The 26619-nt window shown below is 47.2% G+C and overlaps 12 protein-coding genes across 12 annotated transcripts; 11 read left to right on the top strand and 1 right to left on the bottom strand.

Annotated features, from left to right (window-relative positions):
- Nucleotides 1–77: 77 nt before the first annotated feature.
- Nucleotides 78–1233, top strand: N7537_000463 (uncharacterized protein; the record flags this gene model as incomplete). Its single annotated transcript, XM_056891521.1, has 4 exons — nt 78–140; nt 214–652; nt 747–1099; nt 1189–1233. 4 exons carry the CDS (start codon nt 78–80, stop codon nt 1231–1233), a joined length of 900 nt encoding a protein of 299 aa, XP_056756516.1.
- A 1038-nt stretch (nt 1234–2271) lies between these two features.
- Nucleotides 2272–4195, top strand: N7537_000462 (glycoside hydrolase family 32 protein; the record flags this gene model as incomplete). The annotated part of the gene is made up of 2 exons (XM_056891520.1): nt 2272–4019; nt 4078–4195. 2 exons carry the CDS (start codon nt 2272–2274, stop codon nt 4193–4195), a joined length of 1866 nt encoding a protein of 621 aa, XP_056756515.1.
- Nucleotides 4196–5962: 1767 nt separating this feature from the next.
- Nucleotides 5963–6457, top strand: N7537_000461 (uncharacterized protein; the record flags this gene model as incomplete). Its single annotated transcript, XM_056891519.1, has 1 exon — nt 5963–6457. One exon carries the CDS (start codon nt 5963–5965, stop codon nt 6455–6457), a length of 495 nt encoding a protein of 164 aa, XP_056756514.1.
- Nucleotides 6458–7034: 577 nt separating this feature from the next.
- N7537_000460 (MCT family MFS transporter) lies at nt 7035–8525 on the bottom strand (the record flags this gene model as incomplete). Its single annotated transcript, XM_056891518.1, has 5 exons — nt 7035–7188; nt 7242–7339; nt 7391–8167; nt 8222–8438; nt 8491–8525. 5 exons carry the CDS (start codon nt 8523–8525, stop codon nt 7035–7037), a joined length of 1281 nt encoding a protein of 426 aa, XP_056756513.1.
- Nucleotides 8526–8869: 344 nt separating this feature from the next.
- N7537_000459 (Zn(II)2Cys6 transcription factor) lies at nt 8870–11056 on the top strand (the record flags this gene model as incomplete). The annotated part of the gene is made up of 2 exons (XM_056891517.1): nt 8870–9924; nt 9976–11056. 2 exons carry the CDS (start codon nt 8870–8872, stop codon nt 11054–11056), a joined length of 2136 nt encoding a protein of 711 aa, XP_056756512.1.
- A 184-nt stretch (nt 11057–11240) lies between these two features.
- N7537_000458 (uncharacterized protein) lies at nt 11241–12269 on the top strand (the record flags this gene model as incomplete). The annotated part of the gene is made up of 1 exon (XM_056891516.1): nt 11241–12269. One exon carries the CDS (start codon nt 11241–11243, stop codon nt 12267–12269), a length of 1029 nt encoding a protein of 342 aa, XP_056756511.1.
- A 179-nt stretch (nt 12270–12448) lies between these two features.
- N7537_000457 (cupin domain-containing protein) lies at nt 12449–13045 on the top strand (the record flags this gene model as incomplete). Its single annotated transcript, XM_056891515.1, has 1 exon — nt 12449–13045. One exon carries the CDS (start codon nt 12449–12451, stop codon nt 13043–13045), a length of 597 nt encoding a protein of 198 aa, XP_056756510.1.
- Nucleotides 13046–13446: 401 nt separating this feature from the next.
- N7537_000456 (cupin domain-containing protein) lies at nt 13447–13998 on the top strand (the record flags this gene model as incomplete). The annotated part of the gene is made up of 1 exon (XM_056891514.1): nt 13447–13998. The coding sequence occupies one exon, from the start codon at nt 13447–13449 to the stop codon at nt 13996–13998; it is 552 nt and encodes a 183-aa protein (XP_056756509.1).
- Nucleotides 13999–14315: 317 nt separating this feature from the next.
- N7537_000455 (putative aromatic-L-amino-acid decarboxylase) lies at nt 14316–16006 on the top strand (the record flags this gene model as incomplete). Its single annotated transcript, XM_056891513.1, has 3 exons — nt 14316–14364; nt 14435–15365; nt 15427–16006. The coding sequence occupies 3 exons, from the start codon at nt 14316–14318 to the stop codon at nt 16004–16006; spliced, it is 1560 nt and encodes a 519-aa protein (XP_056756508.1).
- Nucleotides 16007–16475: 469 nt separating this feature from the next.
- N7537_000454 (SDR family oxidoreductase) lies at nt 16476–17609 on the top strand (the record flags this gene model as incomplete). Its single annotated transcript, XM_056891512.1, has 3 exons — nt 16476–16495; nt 16547–16784; nt 16842–17609. 3 exons carry the CDS (start codon nt 16476–16478, stop codon nt 17607–17609), a joined length of 1026 nt encoding a protein of 341 aa, XP_056756507.1.
- Nucleotides 17610–20135: 2526 nt separating this feature from the next.
- N7537_000453 (uncharacterized protein) lies at nt 20136–22070 on the top strand (the record flags this gene model as incomplete). The annotated part of the gene is made up of 5 exons (XM_056891511.1): nt 20136–20289; nt 20352–20751; nt 20878–21073; nt 21128–21984; nt 22040–22070. 5 exons carry the CDS (start codon nt 20136–20138, stop codon nt 22068–22070), a joined length of 1638 nt encoding a protein of 545 aa, XP_056756506.1.
- A 1870-nt stretch (nt 22071–23940) lies between these two features.
- N7537_000452 (uncharacterized protein) lies at nt 23941–24513 on the top strand (the record flags this gene model as incomplete). Its single annotated transcript, XM_056891510.1, has 1 exon — nt 23941–24513. One exon carries the CDS (start codon nt 23941–23943, stop codon nt 24511–24513), a length of 573 nt encoding a protein of 190 aa, XP_056756505.1.
- Between the last annotated feature and the right edge of the window lie 2106 nt (nt 24514–26619).

Here is a 26619-nt window from a genome sequence, read left to right as displayed (position 1 = left end):
AGGGCGGCTATTCATCCACCCCTTATCATATATCATAGCCACCCTCGGATTCGAGTAGCACATTCGTTGAATCAGCAATGGAGAAATACGCCATTCCTATTGAGAAGGCTGTCGAACTGACGCCAGTGTCTTCGGAACCGGTACGCCCCTTTCTTTGATTTCTTTTGCTTTTTACTTGGTCATCTGTCTCTCTAAAGTAGTTGATTTCTTCAGGATAAATTCATTAACGCTCAACCGCTGTGGAGCTTCGCGGGCGGCTATGGAGTCTTCGGCGGATCAACTGTTGCCCATTGTCTTGTGGCCGCTCAAAAGACCATCCCGAGCGACTACATCGCCCACTCTCTCCACTGCAGCTTCGTCAGCCCCGGCAATCCAAAGCGACCGATTGAATATCGTGTTGAACGTACACGCGATGGGAAAAGTTTCATCACGAGGACTGTCCAAGCCACCCAGAAGGCCGGTATAATCTCTGAGGCAATCGTTAACTTTGTGCGGGTGGGAACGTACAGTAGTGACGGTGACATTGGCAAAGCAAGGAGACTCGAACATGGGAGAAAAATGCCCAAGGGCTTGACACTACCCGATCAAGCAGAGATGAATGGGAAGGGGGTAGATGGGCCGTTCGAGGCTCGCTGGGGAGAAATCCTGAATCGTAAGTTTTTTTTTTTTTTCCTGATCCTAACTGTGATTGAAGCTTGTCTTCTTCTTCTTTTTTTTTTGGTTTTTAAGACTAAGATAATAAATAGAAATATCTCACGACCTGGTCAACACTCAGGTCCGATACTGGATACGGGCCAAAAACCCCATCCAGCAAAGGAGTCCTCAGGCCCATCTCGCGGCGCTGGCATATATGTCCGACGCATATTTCATTGGCGCCGCAGTTCAAGTACACGACCTGCCGGGTCAAACGTTCGGGACTAAAATGGCCATGGCAGCTAGTCTGAATCATACAATTTACTTCCACCACCCCGAAGCGGTACGGGCGGATGAGTGGATGTGTTCCGAAAGAGAGAGCCCGTGGGCTGGCAATGATCGTGCGCTAGTGATTCAGAGGATCTGGTCTCCTAAGGGGATCTTAGTGGCCACATGTGTCCAAGAGGTATTCATTTCTTCTACCTTCTCTTCCCCTATAGACTGCCTACGTTGCTTGTGCCGTTTACGCTGGATTGCTGACCAGTCCGTACCCAGGGAGTATTGCGTGTCCAAGTGCCCCCCGGGAAGGTAAAACTGTGAAAGTTCCGTCTCCGGTTGACGGAGCGATAGACGACATCCTCAATTCTAGTCCTAAGAAAACAAGCTGCTCTAGTATGGAACGATGCGTAAAGGAATGAAGAATACCTACTGTTTCTATCCATGAAAAAGGTACTTTTGAGACAACACAGTGGTATATGCGACTGCTTAAGATTCCTACATAATCCTATACCAAACCTTGGAAAGCCTCTCAATCCGTGTCAATGTTATCCACTCCCTAGTTATCTTCTTTACCTTATTTGCTGTCAGTCTTCCAAGTGGATAATGGACTCAACATTGACCGAAATACCGCATCCTGCGAGACAGATGAGGAAGGTGCAATGTTACCTGTATAGGTATGCGGGTACGTAAGAGTTTGGGATCTTTTCACCCCCCGAGGCCACTGTGACAGGGTTATTATTGCCTTGTTTACAAAGTGCTGAGAAAGTGGAATCAAAAATGTCCAAATGAGTTCCCACGCTGGAACTTCGGAACATTTCATACCTGTCATGGGCATATCATCACCAGTTGTAATGCGACGTGGTTGACGCACCTAAGCATTGTGGGTGCTAGCTACATGCAAGTATCTCCTAACTCCTAACAGTGGAGAAGCTCGGGCTTTATTGATCCCCCAGATGCGCACTTAGGCTAACATTCATTTGTACCTGGTTGTACTTGGTTGTACCTGATTTGAAGAATCTCCTAATCTTTACCACTTTTGTTTCCATCAATCCCTTAAACTGAAACATTCAAAATTGAGTAGAATCATAGAGAATTCATAGAACCTTGTACTCCATGCTTTGTTTATATCGGCGAAATTGTCAGCCGGGGTTTCCCCGCGGTTTTACCGTCGGGTCACGGAAACTGCCGACTACATCCAAAGAGGAAATGAACAACGCAACTCGATCCATATTGATTAAGAAGCTATTTTCATTGGCTGCTGTCTTCATCTAATCTCGGTCAATTTATCTTGGACATGTCCGACATATAAAAGTCTGGATATCCCGGGGAAAGCTCCAGGAGCGATCCAAGATCTACACCATGAAGCTCTCAAGTGTAATGACCGTGGGTTTGGCAAACCGGGCACTGGCTGCCAATCCTCCGGCCTCCCCAATTGACTACAACTCGGCTCCACCAAACCTTTCTACCTTGGCGAATGCAACCCTGTTCGACACCTGGAGACCCAAGGCCCATCTGCTCCCTCCCTCTGGGAAGATCGGCGACCCGTGTGCGCATTACACCGACCCTAAGACTGGCCTCTTCCATGTGGGCTGGCTGCACGACGGGATTGCAGGAGCTACGACCGATGATCTCGCTACCTACAAGGATCTCAATCCTGATGGAGCTCCGGTGATTGTCGCCGGAGGAAAGAACGACCCTCTTGCTGTCTTTGACGGCTCCGTCATTCCCAGCGGTATCAACGGCTTGCCAACCCTGCTGTATACCTCTGTCTCGTATCTCCCAATTCATTGGTCCATCCCCTACACCCGGGGAAGCGAGACACAATCCCTGGCTATCTCCCATGATGGTGGACGCAACTTCACTAAGGTTAATCAAGGCCCCGTGATCCCCACACCTCCCTTTGCCGTCAATGTCACCGCTTTCCGTGACCCCTACGCTTTCCAAAGCTCTATTCTGGACAAATCTGTCAACAGTACTAAAGGAACCTGGTATGTCGCCATCTCTGGCGGTGTCCACAATGTCGGACCTACCCAGTTCCTCTACCGTCAGCATGACGCAGACTTCCAATACTGGGAATATCTCGGCCAGTGGTGGAATGAGCCCGTCAACACAACTTGGGGCAAGGGCGACTGGGCCGGCGGCTGGGGCTTCAACTTTGAGGTTGGCAATGTCTTCGGTCTGAATGCAGATGGATACAGCGAGGATGGTGAAATCTTCATTACCCTCGGTACTGAGGGTTCCGGACTCCCCATCGTTCCCCAAGTCTCTTCCATCCACGATATGCTGTGGGTGACCGGAAATGTCACTAATGACGACTCCGTCACCTTTAAGCCGACCATGGCCGGTGTGCTTGACTGGGGTCTGTCGGCCTATGCTGCTGCAGGCAAGGTCTTGCCTGCCAGCTCTCAGGCATCCGAAAAGAGCGGCGCCCCCGATCGTTTCATCTCCTACGTCTGGCTCACCGGAGATCTCTTCGAGCTAGCTAAGGGATTCCCTACCGCTCAACAAAACTGGACCGGTACTCTCTTGTTGCCGCGCGAGCTGAACATCCGCACTATCCCCAACGTGGTTGACAACGAACTCGCCCGTGAGTCCCTGACATCGTGGCGCGTGGCCCGTGAGGGGTCTGGTAAGGTCGATCTTGAGACAATGGGAATCTCAATTGCCAGGGAGACTTACAGCGCTCTCACATCCGGCTCCAAGTTTGTCGAGTCTGGTAAGACCTTGTCCAAGGCTGGATCCGTGCCATTCAACACCTCGCCCTCGACCAAGTTCTTCGCTCTGACAGCCAGTATCTCTTTCCCGGCCTCTGCTCGTGACTCCGGTATTCAAGCTGGTTTCCAGGTGTTGTCCTCTGGTCTTGAGTCTACCACTATCTACTACCAATTCTCCAACGAGTCCATCATCATCGACCGCAGCAACACAAGTGCCGCGTCGAAGACAACTAATGCAATCCTCAGTAACAATGAGGCGGGCCGACTGCGTCTCTTTGATGTCTTGGAAAATGGAAAGGAAAAGATTGAGACTTTGGAGCTCACTGTCGTGGTGGATAATGGTGTACTGGAAGTCTATGCCAATGGACGCTTGGCTCTGGGCACTTGGGCTCGGTAAGTTTTTCTTCTTTTTTTTTCTCTGTGAGATTGGTCAACAACTAACAACATGCAGGTCTTGGTACGCCAACTCGACCGACATCAACTTCTTCCACAACGGTGTTGGAGAGGCGACATTTGGTAATGTGACGGTTTTCGAGGGACTTTATGACGCCTGGCCACAAAGGAAGTAAAAGACAACACTCCGTTATTGAATGGCCTCGGTGAGAGTCTCTGATGCAGTTTTTGTAAATACGGACACAAGAATAGTCGGCCGCCCATACGGCCTTTGTCCTTGCTGAAGTAAGACTTTAATAATTTGATCTAATTGGCCTAAGATGATATTACAGGTGTTACATATAAGAGCATAGCGATGTGTTTTAGATATTCTTTTCAGATGTCTTTCTAAATATATACGAAATCAGTAGAAATCATAGACCAACCATACAGAGGATTGCTTGATAAAGCCTCATGGGTAGGAAAGCTTTTCCCACTGCATTATGCAATTCCCCAGCAATCAGAGTCTGGGGTATCTCAGAATGAGAATGCGTATGAGGACTGGGTTGTAAAACAAGCGAGGATCAGCGATGGGATCAAGTACCAGGATCAATGATAATAATGAAGTATTCAGATATTTCAAGAATGCCTATATCGAATGCTTCACACTAGAGATAGCTTGTATTTCCTTTCTAACCCCTTTTTTAATATATATTTGTTCTTTCTGTTATAACCTCCTAAAAAGATAATAAACAAGAATAGGTGCCCACTTATACGGTCTTATCATATCATTTTAGTGGCCTTTTTGGATACCCTTCTCAGACCTTACAGGTGGATGGCGGGGGAAAAGGCTTAGCCTGTGAAATGAAATTTTCTATTTATAACCTTCGATAATATAACGTAGTAAGATATAATATGTACCATATACGAAGGCGAAAAGTAGCATAAACTATAGAGGGTGCTTCCGTTTATAAGCAGAGATGAATATATATAACTAGTTAGTTGTAGTAGTTTACGTATTGCGCTAGGGAGAGGCTAGACTAAATGAAGTCGTGTATCCTCTCCATCCTACTAGAACTAGCTAGGGCTATTACTTTCGTTAGATGCTCAATGAGGTTGTACTATGTTTAGACACATGGGAATATAAGTCGTAGCCTGGTATATCGACGCAAAATCCGATGTTTCATTTTAACATTCCGATGGGAAGAAAGCAATTTTAGTTGATAATGTTGTAACCAGCCTCACAGAAACAAACGGTCAAGCAATTTAGCACATAGTTCTAAGAAAAATTATTTTTAACTTCACAAAAGTAGCCGTTTAAGAGGAAGTTGAAACAGAAATACAATGGGGCGAGCTAATAACGCCATGGCAATGCTCTTCATCTAAAAGAAAAACAAGAAAATCAGACTTGGCCCTGCCTTTAGCGTTCAGTAGTGCTGACACTTTGTTGGGGGCGAGAGAATCGTTGAAGAGCCCACGCCAAGTGACTATGTAGATCTCATTGTTAGCGGTAACCAATTCTACAGATATCCACTTTAGCTTGACGATCTGAAGCCCAGACTTGCACAGCTTAACTCCACATTTAAGCCCCCGACATTTGGAGCCAATAAAACCACTCAGTACAGTATGTACAATATATCTTTTTGTCGGATAATTGGTCTCTCCTTCCCCCACATATCTAACAGCCAAGACACAGAGCTGTCAGTGCCTTCCAATTCAGCATCATCGACAGGCACTAACGACAGATATTCTATTCAAATTCCCTTAATTGGAATATGCTCAGTGACACCGAACATTATAGATCGTCTCATGATGTCATCTGACAGGGGTTGAATGGAGCCTCAGGGGTGTGAGGGCATCTGGGGCAAGTATAAAAGACCTCTGAATGGCATCTACAAGAATATCGAGAACAACAACCCCTCTGATACCTTCGACCCTGGAATCTCAATTTCCGCAAAACAACCATGCCTTCTCTCCGCAACTTTCTTCTTTGCCTAATGGCTACATCTACAACCGTCTACGCTGAGCGCTTGAAGGTCGTCTGGTCAAACGGTGACTTTTCAACAGTCTCCGGTCCCGCCGGAGGCAATACCAATGGCCACTACACAGGCTTCGCGATCCTGAATGAGGCCGGTGAAGCTGTCTACGACCAGGCCTATCCCGACGACCACTCCCCCTGTTACAACACCGGCGACGGCCGCGAGTTCACCATCGAGGGAGACTGCTGGGCAACCCCACGCAAGTTTAAGTGCAAGTCAGACTTTGGTGGTCACCCTGACACCTGCGAAGTCAAGGACGGTGATGGAAACAGTCTTGGTAGCGCCAAGGGACAGACGGATACAACTTTCATTGGTATCGCTATTGGTCAGGATGCGAGCTGTGTCGTTGAATTCGATTCTGACAGTGATGGCTGTCCTGTTGATGACGGCAACGGTCCGCTGCACGTTACCTCGGGCTAAATGACATTTGACAATTGCTTAGATGAGCGGGGCCACTTGTGAATGTTGAAACATGTGTTGATTATTAGGATATATGGATTCTGTATATATGAGCGTATTAGTGGGTTTCTACCCATGGAAATCGAAGACTGCCGTTTGGAGTAACAACAAACTCCCCAACGTGCCACATTGGCAACATATGAGAATATATTTGGCTCGTCTTGGGAATTCCGCTACCAATGTAAAAGACGAGTCAATACGATAGGTGATGTACAGAAAATATGTATTGGTGAGCAATGAAAGCGATCAAAGTCCAACTAACGCGACAGAAGTAGGGTGTTTATATTAGATCTAAAGCGGAGATCTATCTCCAAATAACACATTTTCCAGCCAAAGTCATGCCTGAGCAAGGTTGCCATGTTTCCAACGGCCTTGTTCTGCTGGTGGGCTAACCTTGTATTAAACCCATCATTTAGAGGATAGGTTGTGCAAGGACCTTTCTCACTTCCTCGAAGAATCGATCTGCATCACAGGTTGGCCAACATCACCAACTGATCAAATACCGGAGAAAAAAAAGACTTGCCCCAATGGCCAAATATTAGACGATAGCCCGAAGCTCTCTGTTCTGTGCCAGACGCGCGGCAATCAAAAGGAGACTACCCAGTAGCAAGGAGACCCCCGAATATATTGACAGGGAAAGATACCCATATTTTTCAACTAGAGCACCACTAATGGGCACATTTGCCATAGCCCTGCGATTCATATCAGCATCTCAAATTATTCTTTCAATAAATGGTGGTCATACGATAGAGCTGTAGAGCCCGACACAGTCCCGATTGCCAAACCAAGAGTGGTAGAAGTAGCAACCTGAGCGGCACAAGCTTGCTGGAGGGATAGAATGCCCTGCAGTTCTAGTTAATATTTGAAAGTTATTATCACTCGGGGATAACTCACTCCAGATGCAAAGCCGTATGCAGCGCACCAAATTACCAGACCAGCCACAGATGTCACCTTGGTCCAGCACAATGCAATAATCCCTGCAGATATAGTAGAGATGATACAACAGTTGAATTTTCCGTACTTGTCAGCAACAATTCCAGGGAGTACTCGGCCGGGGAACGAAGCGGCATTCACAATGGAAACTGTATAGAATGCCAGGGATGTCGAGAATCCTTTCTCAACTGCGTAGGAAGTTGTGTAGAAGAACGGCGAGAACATGCCGAAATATATGACGAACATCGCGAGACACAGTAGCTGCAGCGATGGCTTTCGCACAAGGGCCAGAGCCTCTGCCTTGTGACTCTGCGGTATTTCCTTTTGTTCAGTGGTATTTTCCTCACTTTGGTGGTTTGAATCGCGAGTCTCCACATTCGTTTTAGGAGTATCCGGAGATTTGGCAACTGCACAAGAAAAGATGAAGCAAGGAATCATGATAAAGCCGACAATTCGCATCGTCCAGGAAAACCCGATGCTAGGTTTGTTGATCAATCTGTCGATTGCAATGGGCCAGATAACTCCGCCGAGTGACGATCCCGCAAGAACAATCCCCATCGCCGCAGCGCGTTTCACTTTGATGTATTGTCCGACCAATGCGAGCATTGGCCATGTTGCCAACCCCATGGAAATACCAAGCACGACACCCTGGGCGAGCAGGAATTGATAGAACTCCTGGCATAGTGAGGTCATCATAAGTGCAAAAACACACCCGAATGAGCCAACATATACCATAAGCTGTGCAAGGAGGTATTAGTTGCTCTCCCAATGATTCAGGAAGAATACCCGTACCTTCGGTCCAAAAATATCAAGCATTGCTCCCGACCCCACAGATGAAGCAAACAGAAAAAATATTGAAATAGCCCCAATCCATGCGACGGTAGATGTAGAGCTTGAAGATAGCTGATTCTTTGTGTAATACTCTTGGAAGATACCGAATGAGTTCATAAAGCCCACTGTGCAAAAAGCACATGTGAAGGCGCCGAGTATTGAAAACCATGCTCGTGACCTAGAAGAGTTAGCAGTCAGCTATATTGTAGTTTGAAGCATAGTTCACCTACGTGTATTCAGTGGGAGGACTATCCTTCGATGACATGTTGCTGGTCAATGGGAATCTTGAAGCCAGGAAAATGAACAGACCAATCTGAGAATGCAATGAATCAAGGTTGAAGAAAAGGCATCACGGAACGCCATGATCTTTATAAGAAATCGAATAATTACGTTTACAAAGTAAAATAATCGCGCTCGGACTCTCCGGGCTACTGTGTAGATGCCCGGAGGCAGAATTAACGGATTGGGTTTAGCGTATCGGAGAGTCCGCGGAATCTCCGTGCGAACAACTACACACTGTCTCCTGCGCAAGATAAACGCTGATCACGCAATTATTTTCACTTTCGCTGTTCTAACTACTGTTAAAGTGTTTTATATGAGACTTACTACATGAAACGAAGACCTGATTCTGGACTTGTCACCCCAGGCTCGAAGAGACAGTCTCGACAAGACCCCGTTTCCTGCGAGTCCTGTCGAAAGAAGAAGCTAAAGTGCAACAGAGAGCTTCCATGCAGTAGCTGTTCTGCGCGGAGACTGGAGTGCAGCTATGGTGGCTACGGCTCGGGCACAACACCTGTGCAATCCCTGACCCAAACAGATCAGAGGCCCATGTTGCATAATCGCGTGTCTGAACCACCTCGGACCTTGCAATGGACTCCACGACAGGAGACGGAGACCCAAAGTCGCAATGGAAACGAGCCCCTTTTGACGGCCGATTGGCTTGAGACGATTGTTATGGGACACCGCGTTCCGAGTGCAGTTCCTGTCACGCTGAGGGCCGAGCTCTCCCAGAACCGGCAACCGGACCGCTCACCTTCACAACAAAATACCACACCTAGCGATCAATTTCCTCCGATGAGCGAACGGCTCGTATCTCACGAGAATCCGGCGACTATCCATCTACCGTCGTATCTACCACCGCTGGCAGAAGCCCTGAGTCTATTTCGGTATTACTGCAGATACCTAGACTTCCAGTATCATCTCATCATACCCAGTCATGTAGAACAACAAATCGAGACGATTTACGAGCATGTTGCGAGAAATGAGCCTATCAATTTGTCCCATACTGCGCTGTTGTTCGCTATTACTGCTGCCGCCCTATATTACCAACTCTTGATAGAGTCACCCGAGCAAGCAGAGCCATTCAGTCAGGAAAGTACGTTTTTAGCAGGAGCCGCATTGATTCAGAGCAATTATATCCCTTATCCCAGCCTCGAAGGACTGCAAGCGACTATGATCATTGGTCATCATCTATCCAATATGAACGTGCCCTCCTCCGTCAGTCCGTTATTCGTGCATAGGTCATTTGTGAGTCAAGCCACCAGCATGGGGCTTCATGTTGTGGACTGTCCTCGGGTAGTGACTGAACGCTCAGCGAATGAGTTTGATAAAATCGACGTTGAACTCAAACGACGGCTGTGGTGGGACCTGGCAACATACGACTGGTACGTTGTTAGCAGAGACCTTGCTGATACTATGACTGATAATATTTCAAGGTTGATAGGCTTTTTGAGCGGACCACAAGAGTGGACGTACTCAATCAACCCTAAGCATATGGTTGTACAACAGCCTCTTAACGTTGAGGATGAGGACATCGACCATAGCGAGAACGGTGTTCCTCTGTCTACTCCAACTGCAATGACATACAGTTTATGTCGGTCGAAGTTGGCTGTTGTTTGTCGTCAAATAGTGGACGAAATGGCATACTACCACTTTCATGAACAAGAGGTACCGTATGAGAAGATACTTGAGCTCGATCAAAAGCTTCACAAGATATGCACCGAGCTTCCCAGTTTCTTTCGCTTTGATCAAACCTCTCGGCGTGAATACTCAGCGCTATATCGTGAGCGGCCAACTCTTGCATGGCAGCGATCTCTGGTACAACAGGGCTACCACTCACGGTTCTGTCGGTTGCATCGCCACTACTTAGTGCGTGGGGCAAAGGATCCTAAATATTCCTATTCGCATGTCGTAGCTCTTCGATCTGCGCGCAAGGTGCTGGAAGTGAAACGCATCATGGATGAGGAAGAACCTGTGTTCACACCGCACAGCTCGGTCATATGGGCAGTCATGCACCACGTGTTCATGGCAGCTACCATCCTTCTGATAGATGTGTGTTTCAACTGGGATGACATTCTAGCCGAGAAGCGAAAAGAGGAAGTACTCGACGCTTGTCGAATGCTCAGCCGGGCACAACAATCCTCGCCCATCGCACGTGAAGGAATCAAGGCCATGATGGGGATCTTGCGAAAGCATTGGAAACACGAGAAAAGAGTAAGCTCTCGCGAATTGCAGGAGCTTTCTGCATCTTCGAATTCAAGTTCCACAACTCTCAATACCTCACAGCCGGGTATTCCCACGCCTGCTTCATTGTATCCCAAGAGCATCACATTTCCTTCAGAAATTTCCAATAGTCAATCGTCGATGTACCCTTCAGAGTATGCATTGCTTAGTCCATTGCCTCTTGAAGACTTATGGGCGGAGATGCTAGACAGCAGTGCTAATGTTGAGCTGAGCACACCAGACTGGACAAACTTGCTTACCGAGTTGACAAATGTTACTTTTCCAGGCGAGTAATATAATGTCTGGTTGAGTGGAAGATGAACATGCGACATATATGATTTGGTCGATCATGAGGCTCTGCTAGAAACTTAAGGCAGTAAGGCACTCACAGATACCCCTCTATTTTGATACTCCAAAAGCAAAACAATCCTTTACGTCCAACCATCACCCAGACCAAAAAACACCCACCCTCGAAGACATGTCCGATAACACCTCAAATCAGACAAAGGCCAGTATGCAACCTGACATTCAATCAATCGTCGACCGTATCAAGACTGGAAAAGTCACGCGAATTGTTGTCTTGACTGGTGCTGGAATCAGCACTGGCGCCGGGATCCCAGATTTCAGATCTCCAAACATAGGCCTATATGATAAGCTCGCTCCACTGCGGCTCCCATACCCAGAGGCAATTTTTCACATCAACTATTTCTCCCACACACCAGAGCCATTCTACGCAATCGCCCGGGCGCGTCACCCAGGAAATCTCAAACCGACGGTCAGTCATGCATTTCTAGCACTGTTAGCGAAGAAGAATCTGCTCCGTTTTCTTTTCACTCAAAATATCGATGGACTTGAGCAAGACGCTGGAGTTCCGCCTGAGAAGGTTCTCTGGGCTCATGGAAACTGGAAGAGTCAACATTGCTATAAATGCAATTCGCCATATCCTGACGATCTCATGAACAAAGCGATCCTAGCTGGTGAAGTGCCCTATTGTCTTGAGAGTAGGTGCGGGGGTGCGGTCAAGCCGGATGTTGTATTCTTTGGGCAATCTCTGCCGGCTGAGTTTGGCGAAAAGGAGAAAGAAGTCCTCGAGGCGGACATGATGCTTGTCATGGGAACTAGTTTGCGTGTGGCTCCATGTTCTAGGCTGCCACTGCTAGTAAAAGAGGGGATTCCTCGTGTTTTGATCAACAATGAAAAATCAGGAGATCTGGGTAATCGAGACGAGGACGTGTGCATCCTCGGAAATTGCGATGACGGTGTTCGTCAATTAGCTGATGCACTTGGATGGGGAGAGGACTTGGACGATCTCTGGAAGGAGGCAGTCACTGCTAAAAAGGACGAGGAAATATTTCAGGGTGGCCCTAGCCTAGATGAGTGCATTGATAAATTGGCGAGTAGCATGAAGGACAAGATGAAGGTGTCAGATGGGCACAAACGCATGTTGGAGAACCATTTGAACAACAAATTTGGGCAGATGATAGCGAAGGGCTCTGCAAGCTCATAGAAGGCCTACATACTTTCGCTCAACCTTGGAACAGAAATATGCTTAACCCTGGACATTGATCTATAAAATGATGCCACCATGATGTGACAGCATTTCGTCAAAGCAATTTGCAACTTTTGATGAATCCTTGGCCTAATACCTCTCTTCTTTTTCTCAAATTCCATCTCTATCAGGCCATTATGCCCCCTTACGAGAGGAATCCCCTTCCTTATATCCGCCGCTACATTACCACCCACAATACCGAGGGCGAATCAATATTTCTTTCCCATGCGCAAGTCCCCGACTACCTCCCGTCTACACCGACCGGGGAAGATGGCGAGATTGCCCTGTTATACGCTACAACCAATATGCCAGCCTCGGTTGATGCTGAGGCGGACGTTGCCCAGTACGACGAGTTCCTACACCAACCTCCGGGAATCACAGTCGATAACGGGACCCTTTTCCGTCTAATTGATCTCCGTCCCGGAAAAGCGACACCAATGAATCGGACAGTGAGCGTCGACTATGGGGTGGTAATTGAGGGAGATGTTGATCTCGTACTGGACTCAGGTGCGAGTCGACATATGCATCGTGGCGATGTGAGTGTGCAAAGAGGAACTGCACATTCATTCCGGAACCGGAGTGACACAAAATGGTGTCGCATGCTGTTTGTGTATTTACCAATGGAGAAGATAAATATCCAAGGGAAGGAGCTGAAAGCGGAGGTATATGATGAGGGCTTTGACAATCCGGACGACGGGGGAGGCAATCAGGGGGATCCAAATGAGGCTAAATGAACAACGAAGCTATTGGACACAATTGATCAAAAAGCTATGTCAGAGGTACCTATATTTAGAGTGTTCTGCCAGCAGTCAGACTGAAAGCTTGGTTTGTTGTTGCCGCTTCATAGACATTCAGCCCCATACATAGACTTTCAGCCCCCATCTTACAAATCTCATGATTATCAATCGGGATGGCGAGTACCAAATCCATGAATGGCTGTCAACATCTCTAAAGTGCTTGGTAATCTGTATTTCAGTCTCTTGAGCCAGTTATCTTGTCATTCCACAAGGCATATAAAGACAGCAAGCCCCCGAGCTTGCTTTTTCTACTGCCATACATACTCAGTTCTTTCGTTTCGAAGACTCTCTCCCAATCCCTCCCGTCCACTACTCATTCCGGAGACTTATTCCTTATCATGGACACTCCAATTCGTCGCGTTATCGCAGGCCACGATGCCCAGGGAAAAGCATATTTCGCTTCCGACGAAATGTTGACGCCATACGATCCCACATCTGCTCCCGCATTCTCAACCCCGGGGCCTGACTCTGGATTTGGGGTTATCCAAATTCACCGGTCACGCGGCTTTCCAGTGGATAATATGCGCGACCTCTCTGATCCGCACAAGACTCTCGTTCCACTGGCTGATACCAAGGGTCCTTCCTGTCGCATCCTCGATCTACCCCCAGCAGACGCAGGCTGGTTTCATCGGACACTGAGCTTGGATTACGCTGTAGTGCTGTCTGGCACTGTTGGATTTATCACAGACGGAGGCGAAGAGAAGATCCTAAATCAACACGATGTCATTGTCTGCCGCGGCGCAAACCACGAATGGGTGAATCGAGGCAAGGACGTTGCTCGGGTCTTTGTGGTGGTTGTCCCAAGTAAGGAGATTGTGACGGATGATGGGAAGAGATTGGAGAAGACGCCTGCGGGTGACATTTATGATCCTAAGGAAGAGGAAGATTGAGCTAAGAGTTAGACCGGGGATTTGTAAATAGTTGTATCAATGAGATACTCCTCGGGAATTCGGAACATTCCGAGATCTCGGAACGTGTTCCGACGGAATTAATTCCAGGCCTCCCCGCGCCTTTTCTTCGACATGTCTGGTTTTCCCACATTTGCCTTAAAACAGTTGCTGTGTCCTCAATCTCACGAATTCTACCTGTACTCTTATTCTACATTCTTTTTTTCTGCGTTGTATTCTACTGTGTCGCCAATTGCCGGACTTGCAGCTCCAGACCAAATCGGGTACCCCGCATCGCATATCTCACCTTAACGCGCAACATGGATCACGACCAGTTCAAGACCGCGGCGCACTCTGCCATTGATGATAGTACGAGCCATCCTATAATTGTGCAATCTACAGTTCCAATAATGTTCAGTCTAACTAAATTTTCGTGCAGTCATCAATTACTTCGACAGTGTGCCCGAGCGCCGAGTCCTGCCCGCCGTCGAGCCCGGATACCTTCGCCCTCTAATCCCAGAGAACCCTCCCGATGAGCCAGAGAACTGGGCGCAAATCCAAGAAGATGTTAACACAAAGATCAAACCCGGCTTAACCCATTGGCAGTCTCCGAATTTCATGGCATACTTCCCCGCTTGCGTGACATACCCCAGCATTCTGGGTGAGATGTACTCCGCCACATTCACCGCACCTGCTTTCAACTGGTTGTGCTCACCAGCATGCACGGAGATGGAGACCATTGTTATGGACTGGGTCGCGAAAGCTTTGGCACTACCCGAGTGTTTTCGGAGTACGTCAGAGACCCACGGCGGCGGTGTGATCCAGAACAGTGCGAGTGATGCTATTGCGACTATTATTGTCGCCGCACGGGAGAGGCGTGTGAGAGAGCTACTGCTTGCCGAGGGTCTGCAGGAGGGTACACCAGAGTACGAGGACCGCAAATTCGATGTCCAAGCCAAGCTAGTTGCTATTGCCAGTGACCAAACACACAGCAGCGGTGCTAAGGGTGCTTTGGTAGCGGGTACTCGCTTCCGCAGCGTGTCCACGCGACTGGAGGATAACATGGAAATGACCGCACCTCGTCTCCGCGAGGTTCTTGAAAAGTGCGATAAGGACGGACTTACCCCGTACCACCTCACTCTGACCTTTGGTACGACGAATACCTGTGCCGTGGACCACTTTGCAGAGATCAAAGCAGTTCTGCAAGAAAAGCCCGCGTGGCAGCGTATCTGGGTGCACATTGATGCCGCCTATGCCGGTGCGTCACTCGTTGCGGATGAGTGGCAGTATATTGCGCAGAACTTTGCGGAGGGTGTTGACAGCTTCAACACGAATATGCACAAGTGGCTGCTAGTCAACTTTGATGCTAGGTAAGCTTTTCACTCCAATGGTCTGTGGGCAAATTTTGAACTTCAGTCTAACATCCCCAAGTGTTCTCTTTGTCCGGAACCGCTTAGACCTCACGAGTGCATTGGATATCACACCAACATATCTACGCAACCCATACTCAGATATGGGTAATGTAATTGACTACCGGAACTGGTCTATTTCTCTCGGCCGCAGATTCCGCGCACTGAAGATTTGGTTCGTGATTCGGAGCTATGGTCTCAACGGCATGAAAGCGCACATCCGCAAGACCATCGGGTTCGGCGATCTATTTGCTGGCTTGGTGCGCGGTCGGTCCGATCTATTTGAGATTGTCACAAAGCCAGGCTTTGGCTTGACTGTCTTCCGCGTCAAGAACCCCCAGGCTGTATCTAACGGGGCCAGTGGATCATCTGATCGCGTAGCCAAAGATGAAGTTGCCGACGGTCTGACCAAGAAGATCTCCGAGTTGGTGAACACGCGGGGCGAAATCTTCATCACCTCTACCGTCATTGATGGCGTCTGTGTTATCCGGGTGATCAGTGGCAACGCTTTGGCTGAAGAGAAGTATATCCGCAATGCCTTTGATATTATCGTCCGTACAACGGAGGAGGTGTTGGAGGAGGTGTTGCAGGAGCAGAAGTGAGATGAAAATAATGATGATCTTGTAGTAGATATAGACGCATGATGGTTGATGTTCTTGTACATACATATCTAGACGATATCAAAGCATATACATACAAAATTCTCTTGCATAAAGTATCTTTTTTTGCCGCCTTCGTATACACCTAAACGGACATATCAAAAGACTTCTCAAAAGACTTCTAAAAAGAACGTCTAATAATACCAACAAAAGGCACAACGCCGCATATGCGGCCGACTATCCTTATAACCAATCAATTAGAGCAACAAAGTACTCTCCTCTGATCAACGTACCTTTCCAGCTTTATCTTGCTCCCCCACACTAGTAGCTATGTGGAGATTGTGGATATTAACTCTCATCTCGCTTGCATATTCACCCCACGCGGGGTGGGCACTAGTATAACAAGTTCATTCCTAGAAAGCACTTACCAATATCCATCTTGCCTTTCTAACTACACCTATACCAAATAAGAATGCCTTCTCTAAAGCCCTCGTGAGTTAGTCTCTTCCCACCTACGTACACAATTAATGCTGATGATCACAGGTATGTCCTCGTCACCGGCGCCACGGGATTCATTGGCGCCCATGTTGTCGACAACCTCCTAGCCCGCGGATTCTCAGTCCGAGGCTCAACAAGATCCAAGCAAAAGGGTGATCAGATGAAGGCTGCACGCCCTCAGTACGCTTCAAAGCTTGATTTCGTCGTTGTGGAAGACTTCACCCAGATCGGGGTTTTCGATTCTGCAATGGATGGCATTGATGCAGTTATCCATGTAGCTAGCGTAGGTAACTCACAATTTTTGTTTCTGACCGAATGGACGTACTAACACCTCTCACAGCCCTTCTTCTACGACACAACCAACAACGAGCAGGAATTGATTTTGCCCGCCATCAACGGTGTCAAGTCGATTCTTTCGGCCTCCGCCAAGCCAGAATCAAAAGTCCAGCGTCTTGTTATGACATCCTCCTTCGCCTCCGTGATCGACCCAAGCAGCACTCCGGAACCAGGATTCACGTATAGCGCCGCAGACTGGAACCCGCTGACATACGAAGAAGCAATCGATGTGAGATCTGACTCTGTCACCGCATACCGCGGCTCCAAGAAGTTCGCCGAGGTCGCAGCATGGGAGTTCGTCAAGGAGCAGAATACCAGATTTGACCTGGTGACTCTCTGTCCTCCTATGGTTTTCGGTCCGGTTGTGCACCCGGTGCCGACAGTGGAGCAGCTCAACGAGTCAAATATGATGCTCTGGAGTGTAGCTGCAGGTGCAGATCCACTCCCTGGAACACGGGTCCCCGGTTGGATTGATGCTCGCGATCTTGCTGAGGTGCATGTTCAGGCTTTGCTTACACCCGAGGCTGGTGGGAAGCGATTTGTGGCTGCTTCGCCGGAGCCGTTCTCGTACGAATATGCTGCGGATATCATTCGTGATGGATTTGAGTGGGCGAAGGAGACTGTGACTACGAATTACAAGATAGGTGAGAAGCCGAGTGCCTCTTATGGGATTGATGGAGAGACTGTAGCTCGGGAGTTGGGGGTGAAATACCGGCCCTTTAAGGAAACTGTTGTCGATTTGGTTGGACAGATTCGGGAACTCGCCGCATAATTTACAGAAAGGTCGACTTGAAGATACATGGAAGTTATTGAGATGCCAACCCAAGGGAAGGAAACATAGGTATCACACTGCATAGTGACCACGAAGGACATGTCTCTTTTTGTCCTTCTCGGGTTTATATACCTTCCTATCTATACCTGTGACATCCTTACATTTTGTGTTCCAAGGTTCCAAGGTTAGTCACAAGTCATTTCCCAGACGGGGCTTAGTATCCGAGCTCTATGATGATGCATGATGTGGAGGCTTTCCCGGTAGGTTCGTCGAGAATGTCACTACCGGAAATACTGCTGGGATATAAAACTTAACGATGGGTACAAATGGGGGCAACCTATTATCAAAACGGAAATATAGCTATGCGCAACTGTTCAGCGCGAGTTATTCCTAAAGGAAGAAATCGAAAAGGTCTATATGAGCTCAATCGAGCATAAGGAAATACAACTATACAAGTGGGCTGATGAGCTAGTGCTCTTTGACTAAGAATGCTAGCGCCTTAAGACAACTCTTTATATCGCCCAGTCTGATTGTAGTTCAACAGAACCCGCAAGAAACAGGTACTTCTCTTTGCGAGAAAACCCCCGCTGGCATCTGGAAAGTAAAGAGCTACGTGAGGATTATGCGAATCGAGGTGGTTGCTATGGTAGACAATGCAAATTCTACGAAAGGCCACTAGATCCTCATCGGATAAAGGGATAGGGACATTGCACAATTGAATGTGCTTGCTACTATCGCCAACTCGGATTTGAGTTGCAAGATATAGATTAGAAGTTGTTCTAGCCTGGTTTTGATATTTCGAGTCGTCGCATAAGCGAGTATAGTCGTGCTATCTTTCGCGTTTATATCTGGGCGTTGGAGTGAAATGAGATATTGGCTCTTTCTTTTTATGTTGGTAGGTTTCCCGTAGCTGAACTCGCAACTTGATACACGACCGTTGGGTGGACATGGTTATTCCTTTCCATTGTCAAGGCTACTCAACTTGGCACCTAGTAACAAACTGCATGTACAAGTCAATGTTACCCTAGTTATATACCTGGTCATTTCAAGAGCCTTGGAGGTTTTCAGGGACAAATCAAAGATTCTATTAAAACACATTCCTGATTATATCTAGACAAGTCCTATGCGGTTTATGCTTTACCTACCTTTACACATAAATCTAAAAGACTACCAAAAAGACATTACAAGGCTGCATAAGCGACCGACTATTCTTGTAAGTACTAATTACACTCTGAGGATCAGTAAAATACAAAGATACACTCAACGTAAACGTATTAAGACACTTCCGAGGAAGCCGATACCTTCATCACCGAATCTATTCACTAGCTCTTGGAGTTATATTAGGACCCTCAAAGCGCCAACCTCAAGATATATCAATTGAATCTTGGAGTATACTGTCTGGTGCTGCCTGCTTCGAGAAAGCACACATATTATTAGGGAGATACGAGCGATTAACCGAACCATTCCAAGGAAGGTTCCTCTTGGCAATGCTCCTCAGGACCCGCCCCGGTTTTAGATCATCAAATTTGGCCCCGAAAGCCCTGGAGGGCTGAGCCCCTTTCCCACTCGTAATCGTAACGCATTGAATGGGTCTATTCCAACCTTGGAAGGTTGTCAGCCCGTTACGTCAATCTCTGCGGGGATTATTCTATCCAATACCCACTAGAAACAGATCATCGACTGGCTCACAGCCTTGTTTTCTCCACACAATTTCCGTCACTATTTCCTTCTATACGATGGAGATCCGTCGTTTGACTGAGTTGTAATTGGATCTTTCTAGTGGGGGTAGAACTTCACGGCTAAACTTGCTTTTTCGTAGCCTGGCCATCGTAGCTTCGGATTGGTTATGTTGAAGATAATCGATAGTTGATATCCGCACACCCCTTTTTATTTGCGGCACCACTCTAAACTATTTTAGGCTTAGCACCTATAGCACCCACTTTCACGTGACTGCTGATCTAACGTACAATGGGGCTTTTGGTAGGGGTCCTATACCGCCTTTTAGTTTCTGCCGGTCCCTGCCGGTCCCTGCCGGTCTTAAAAATAGCATGTCTTCTATCAAGTTGACAATTAATATTGGACGAAAAAGCAAGACTGAGATGATATGATTTATCAACACTCTTACACATACGTTTGATAGGCAACAAATCATGGGACAGATCATTTTCCTTCCATATTCTGCTGATCGGAAAGCGCGCTAGTGTATCTATGGTAGGCGGTAGGCAGACGATGTATGGCCCCCACACAACCCACTGTGCACTGCATAAGGGGAACTCATATCGAATTATATGATGGCCAAGAGCCGCTAACTTGGAATTGGTTTAAACAGGTGTGCCACAAGGAAAAGGGGTTGTGCCGCGATCATCTCACATGTCGATACTCAATTCCCGCAACCCCAATTCATATAACACACGCTCATTTTCAAACTCTCGTTTTCACCTTCGGATGGCCATTCCGCCCTCAATTTTGGCATTTATATAGTGGTTTAAATCTTCCATTCTTTTTTGAAGAGGGTTTTTTTTCATGATGACAACAGGGAATGGTTCCAACAATAAGAACCTTCATGACATTAGTACCTTCGCTGGAAGCTCAACAAGTGACGAACATGCCGCCCTGAATACTTCTTTCGAATCCGACCCTAGATCTAGTGGTTCCTATCCTTGTCAATATGAAATGAGCAGTGAGTCCTATACCTCCAATTCCTCTGGCCAAAGCTGACGTAGACTTCTTATCGTTATCAAGGACAAGCCGAGCTAGCCTCCACGAATTCTAGGTCAGACGACATCTTCCATAAAGTGAAAAACTTTCTTCGACCAGACAAAACACAACTTCCCAATGACGACGGTTCCTCTGGTTGGCCCCATCATGGCAGACCCTGCAGTCCGATCTCCATATTTAAACAACAGACAAAACATATTGTCAGCCCCCGGATCATCTTCTCGGGTGCATTCGCCGCATCGGCAGTCATTATCTCCAATACCCAAAGCCCGGCGCTTATAATATTCATCTGGAACCTCCTTGCTATTGTGCCGCTGTCGATCACGCTCACAGAAGCCACTGAGAGAATCTCCCAGGATTTGGGGGAGACCGCTGGCGCTCTCCTCAACATCACCATAGGGAATCTAGCGGAGCTTATCATTTTGTGAGTCCCAACTTTGGAAGTCCCCTTATTTCCAATCAATATATACTGACTAGCATATAGCATGTAAGTTTACAGATCGCACCAAGTTGACGGCCTTGGGGTTGGGTCGAGACTAATCTTCTATAGCACTGCTTTGATGAAAAACAACATTAAAGTAGTTCAATCGTCACTCCTTGGCTCCATCCTTGTCAACCTCCTGCTCGTCCTCGGGTCTGCAATCATAGCAGGCTGTATCTCAACCAGTGACGTGACGTATAACACTGATCTCACACAGTCATTTGTGGGACTTCTGAATCTCACAATCTCTTGCCTCATGATTCCAGTAAGGCAATATTTCAAGTATGCCAATGACGTCCAACACTAATCTTGAACATAGAGCGCTTTCTATGGCAGCGTGAAGAGCGTCACGTCTGCTGATCATATGTCATTGTCCTTCAGCAGGGGGGTGTCCATCATCCTCCTCGGCACATATTTCCTATACCTTTTCTTCCAGTTCAAATCACACGCTCACTTGTTCCACTCTACCCGACTTCAAGTGCCACATCCGACCGACCCTCAGCAATATACAGACGACCTCGAATCGCATCCCACCCAAGTCGGAAGCGCAACGAGTAGAGATATTCGGCAGCTAGAGATGCAAGAGGTGCGATCGCGGTCGTGTTCAGTCGATGCACACACAGCAGCAGCAATGCCACTGTTTCACACCGAGCCATCCGACGGAAGAACGAGCCTCCACCGACAACCGGAACCACCTATTGGAGACTACGGACCTTGTAGTTGCGAACGCTATGTTGTTAGGTCCAACCGAACGATATCAGTCACACTCCTCGCCCTGTCAACAATTCTCATCGCTGTATGCGCCGAATACTTCTCCTCAAGCTTCTCAACGCTCAACGAACAGGGCGTCCTCGGTGAATCATTCGTCGGGTTGATCGTCATTCCCATCGCCGGAAATGTTGCCGAGAATGTTACTGCGGTTGTTGTGGCCTCGAAAAACCAAATGGATCTTGCTATCAGTGTTGCTCTTGGATCAGCTATTCAAATCGGTCTCTTGGTTTCGCCTGCTATGGTGCTTATTGGCTGGGGTCTCGATAAGCCCATGACCTTGCACTTTGATAGGTTCGAGATGGTCACACTTATTGGGGCTGTTCTTTTGGTCGATTTCATCGTTCTCAAAGGAAAGACCAATTATTTGGAGGGCGCTATCTTATGTGCCTGCTTTGCGGCTATTTCGTATGTGCACTCTGTCTATTTATCAAAGATTCAATTGCTAACATTCTCGATATAGTGTTGGCGCATACTTGTTGCCGCTCACTTGAGAAGTCTGCCTCAAGGACACTGATCCGTAGACGGTAGGACGATGGTAGGACAGTCTGTTCGACTGGGCTTTTCAATTCTTACCTTCTGCCCCTCAATCTTCTTGTTATTATTCAATGTAAATATGAATTGTAGATAAACCCATGGGACTGGATTTAATCTTTAAAATTTATTGCTTCTTATGTTCACCGGATTAATCTCTTGCGTGTCCCACAGACCCACGCCGAAGCCACCCGCTGAGGAAGCGTCATTCGGAAGTGAATATCAGGTTATGAAACATCCTTCTGATCCTGCTTGAATGCTATCTGTTCTAGCCTCGTTCTAGCTTCTTGCCTTTCAAACAGGGATCGTTTTGGATTGTCAGTCCTATCACACAACTCCCGCCAAGCTAATTCGAAACAGGGCTTCAATATGAGGGACTATATGAGGGCCCACGGAGGATTCTATCCACTTTGCCCCCGTGTCTCGATATGATTTCAGTTAGATTGTCATGCTGTCATCTTGGTAACGAACTCATCCGGTTGATAACCTGCAACGAGACTTCCAGATCATTCCCATCGCAATCCAAATGGGGATAAGATGTGGCTTCGGCAAAGATTGACGATCCGCAGTGGATACCAAGCACTCACTTTAATTCAACACAATCTACATCGTTTGATGTATATTATACGGGATACATTGTTCGATATTGCTTCTATACCGGCCCGGACGAATCTATCACCCGTGTTTTCCGGCCTCACACATAGTAGGTTTCCTGCGTCTCCGATACCAAGCCGTTCGGAGTGAAGAAGGGTTGATTTGGGAGCGATCAATCAAGCCGTTGATATCCTTGCTGCTTCTGCTTGCCTCATTCAGCGCTAACCTCGCCCAGTCTGCTAGCTCTATCTCCAAAATGCGTCATTTTCCCGACAACCCTATGTCATTCCGCACTACCTGACCTCACATGCTGCTACCGTTAGCTTTGGGTGCAGAAGGGTGCAGAGCAGCAGGCTCGCCTGTTGATACAGGGGGATAGGTCGGTCCCCAGTCCTGAACTCTGAGATGGTTGATCGTGGTTCCTTGTGGCTTTGAATAAACTTGCATATAGACAGGATAATGTCTGGCTTTCCCTTTCCGTTTCAGTGCTCACCCCATGCCGCTTTTTGCTCCCTGGACATCACCTGATCGTTATGTAAGTCGGATGATTCAAACACTGAGCGCTCTGATTTGCTCATTGAGCGCGACCTGAAACAGCTAAGTCAGCCTCTGAGCCAGCAACTCACCTCAATAAAATGCACCACTAGCCCCATCCAATGCAGTCTTCGGCCAACACACTTGACCGTCGTCCCCTCAACGAAAGGATGGCAGGGCAGTCAATCCTGATTGTTTCGCCTCCAGCTGAACAGTGAGGCCAAATTCATTGGCATTACTATCCTGCGGCTATACCACTCACTATTCAACTCGTCGAGTTTCGCATCCACGTTACCGTCTCTATGTAGTTGCGGAAAATATCCCACCCTCATATTTTCAATATCTAGTCAACTGAATGGTTTGTATTGTAAATTCAATCTGTTGGTCTATTCTAGTTCTTTTCTCGCTTCCAGACGTATCGATCATGTCTAGTGGATGGTCTAGCCTCCCATGATTGATTGCATTCGCGGTCCCTCATTAGCCTACGATAATCTCACTAGCACCTATAAGATATCTATACTAAGTATAATGATTATACCGTTAGGCTGTGATAGCCTGGACAGCATCAAAATTGAAGCACCTTCTTCATTTGTCTTCGAACAAACCATGGAAGTGAAAAATCACGAAAAGCCGCTGCGAGAGGCCATCGAGGAAGGCAACAAGAACAAACCACAGTTCTAGGGCGACTTCATGCCAATTGCAATGATCCCTGATATGGAACAACCAATCTCTATATTTGTTTTCCAAGTGAATATACATCCGGATGGAGTCCTGCTCGCCATCGCGGCAAACCATACGGTAATGGATGCTACCGGAATGAGAGGTGCGATAGGAAAGCTTGCAAATTGCTGTCGTCGATTGGGTGGGAAAGACGTCGAGTTGTCAACGTCCTCTGCGGATCCAGACCGAGGCAGGGAAATGCTTATGCTTCAACTACCAGACAACCATTTTGAGCAGGAATTCCCAGAGTATCGGGGCTCAAAAAACCTTTTCACCCAGTGGACAGAAATGGCAAAGAACACATCCCACGCGCATTCCTCCATCCAATCGAGGCATTTCAATATCCGCGCAGAAGATGCCCGGGAACTGAAAGATCGCAGTAACGAAATGCTGCCCCGTGTCCTAGCTCCAGGGGATAATAGTGGCTGCGATGGTTTGCCTTGGGTTTCCAGCAGCGACGTGGTTATTGCCCTAATCTGGTTGTCGCTCAACCTTGCCGGAATACCACAAGGAAATCTGGAGAGCCTGGGTATATTTGTGTTAGAATGGCAGTGAACATCCGCAGTCGTCTCTTACCACCCCTGCCCAAGTCATTGCTAGTGGCATATAGTTGGGAAGCGGCTCCTTGTCCTGAACGGATGAAATCACTATGCCGGGTGGCATATGCGATTCGCAGGAGACTCAAATGTACGGACAGCGAGTATATCCGAAACCTTTTGCACCATGTTCAAAATGCAGAGGGTCCAGTTGTTTTTGCGTTCGAGATCGCCGATTTCACGTGACTCATTGGAGGGATATGGAGTACTGCAGTGCAGATTTTGGATCGAAGATAGGAAAATCCCAGCATTCTCGGGTTTCTGATTCACCAGCTGACGGGTGTGTTTACATTACGCCCAAGCGAACTCATGTGAATAATGCGCCACGGGAGATCACGGTGCCTTTCGCTAGTGACGTGTTGAAGCGCCTGGAGCAGGATACCTTGTGGACCAGGTACATGCATGCGGATCCCTTTTGGTCTTGATGCGCTTCTTCGACCAGTCTCAATTGGGTTCATGGCGTTGACTACACTTCAGTAGGTCAGAGTCGCTTCAGATAGTTCTCGATACCTTAATATTCTGATTAGTGGAACCTATCCCATGGGTGAACTGTAACCTTGGAATGAGGCGCACTACAATTTAGTCCGCATTCTTTTGTATGGTGTCTATCAGAATGGGATATGGCCCCCTTAGGCGCTAAACAGGAAGTAAGGTTTTTGTTATGGTCTAGTGGTAAAATTGTTTCCCACAGTGTCAACAGAAATTAGAAGAGGTCTAGAACATGACCGCGTCCGACTGCCGCTTTGGGAAGCTTTTTCAAGTCGCAGACTATATATCAGTATCTACGCTTTTGTTCTATGGTTTTAGTCACATTATATATTCGTTTCAAATTTGTTATTTTTTTTTAATCTCCCATCTCCAAATGCAGAGTCACCGTCGAGGGTCTGGACACCCTGGACGGGTTACACTATGCCAATGGCTTGCAGCAATTCTGCGGAATTCCATATGCGCATATTCCTAAGCGCTAGACGCAATCTGTATTGAAGACTTGGTGGGACCATGGCCATCATGACGGTACCAAGTTAGGATAATAATCAATAGCTTGTCAATGAGCCTATGCTAATTCTACGCAGAAACGACTGCCCAAGCTGTTTCGCCGTCTACATCTACCCACCACCCAAGCTGTGGATGAACTCTCCGGCCTCATCATGAACAGACCTCTCAATAGCCCACAAAGCCCGTAGCCCAACCCAACCCAACCCACAGATGGGCCCCAAACAATAAAACCATGCTAATTTATTGTAGCTATATAACTAATGCATTTTCTGGTTTTTTGGGGTATTCAAATTACCGTATGAGCGATACATGAAGCTATTTAGAAACCTTCTTATAAACTTATAAATTCACTTACGGTAGAAAATGCGAAGGATAGATGGAGGATAAAGAAGAGAAGAAGGAGAGACTAAGAGAAAGCTCGGTTGGAAGATACAAAGTTGATTTTTATAAAGCTTTGCTTTTTTATAAGGGAATTATATAGTAAGTAGAGGTACCATTAGTGTTAATATAATTGACACCTAGATATAGACCCAATATATATATCTCTTCATCCTGATACTCAGTAATCCTCCTAGGAGCGAATTCGTGGTCAAATTAGATCTCTTTGGGGTTATTTTGTATGAAATTTTGTATGAAATCCGACATCATGATGCTGTCAGTATAATATCCACCCAATTCCTACTTCTTACTATATAATAAGATGATGATACTGTGTATATAGGTTGTTATATGCGTAAAATACATCCATTAATCAGCTACTTTATGCGTGCTAAGACTGTATTTATACACATAAATGGGCTTTTGATGGGGTTTATGGGCGCCCATTAATGGGCTGTGGGCCAGGGGCTTGGGCCCATTTGTAGGCTATTGAGAGGTCTAGTAATGAACATCGTCACACCAAATATCCCCTCTGAAGATCTTCAGCTACAAGACTAGCACGAAATAACCGGCTTACTTTCCGACAGAAGATTTTCCCAGATATGCTAGCTCTGGAGGATGTAACAAAGATCTTTCATTATTGTGGTTTTCGTTAGCGAAGAGTACCTTACGCTGGAGTCTTGGGTAATGA

This window comes from Penicillium hordei, assembly GCF_028827395.1.
Source record: "Penicillium hordei strain IBT 12815 chromosome Unknown utg000001l_segment0_segment0, whole genome shotgun sequence".
In the NCBI taxonomy this organism is placed as follows: domain Eukaryota; kingdom Fungi; phylum Ascomycota; class Eurotiomycetes; order Eurotiales; family Aspergillaceae; genus Penicillium; species Penicillium hordei.
Note: the sequence above shows the minus strand (reverse complement) of the source record. Positions and strands in the feature narration are given on the sequence as shown.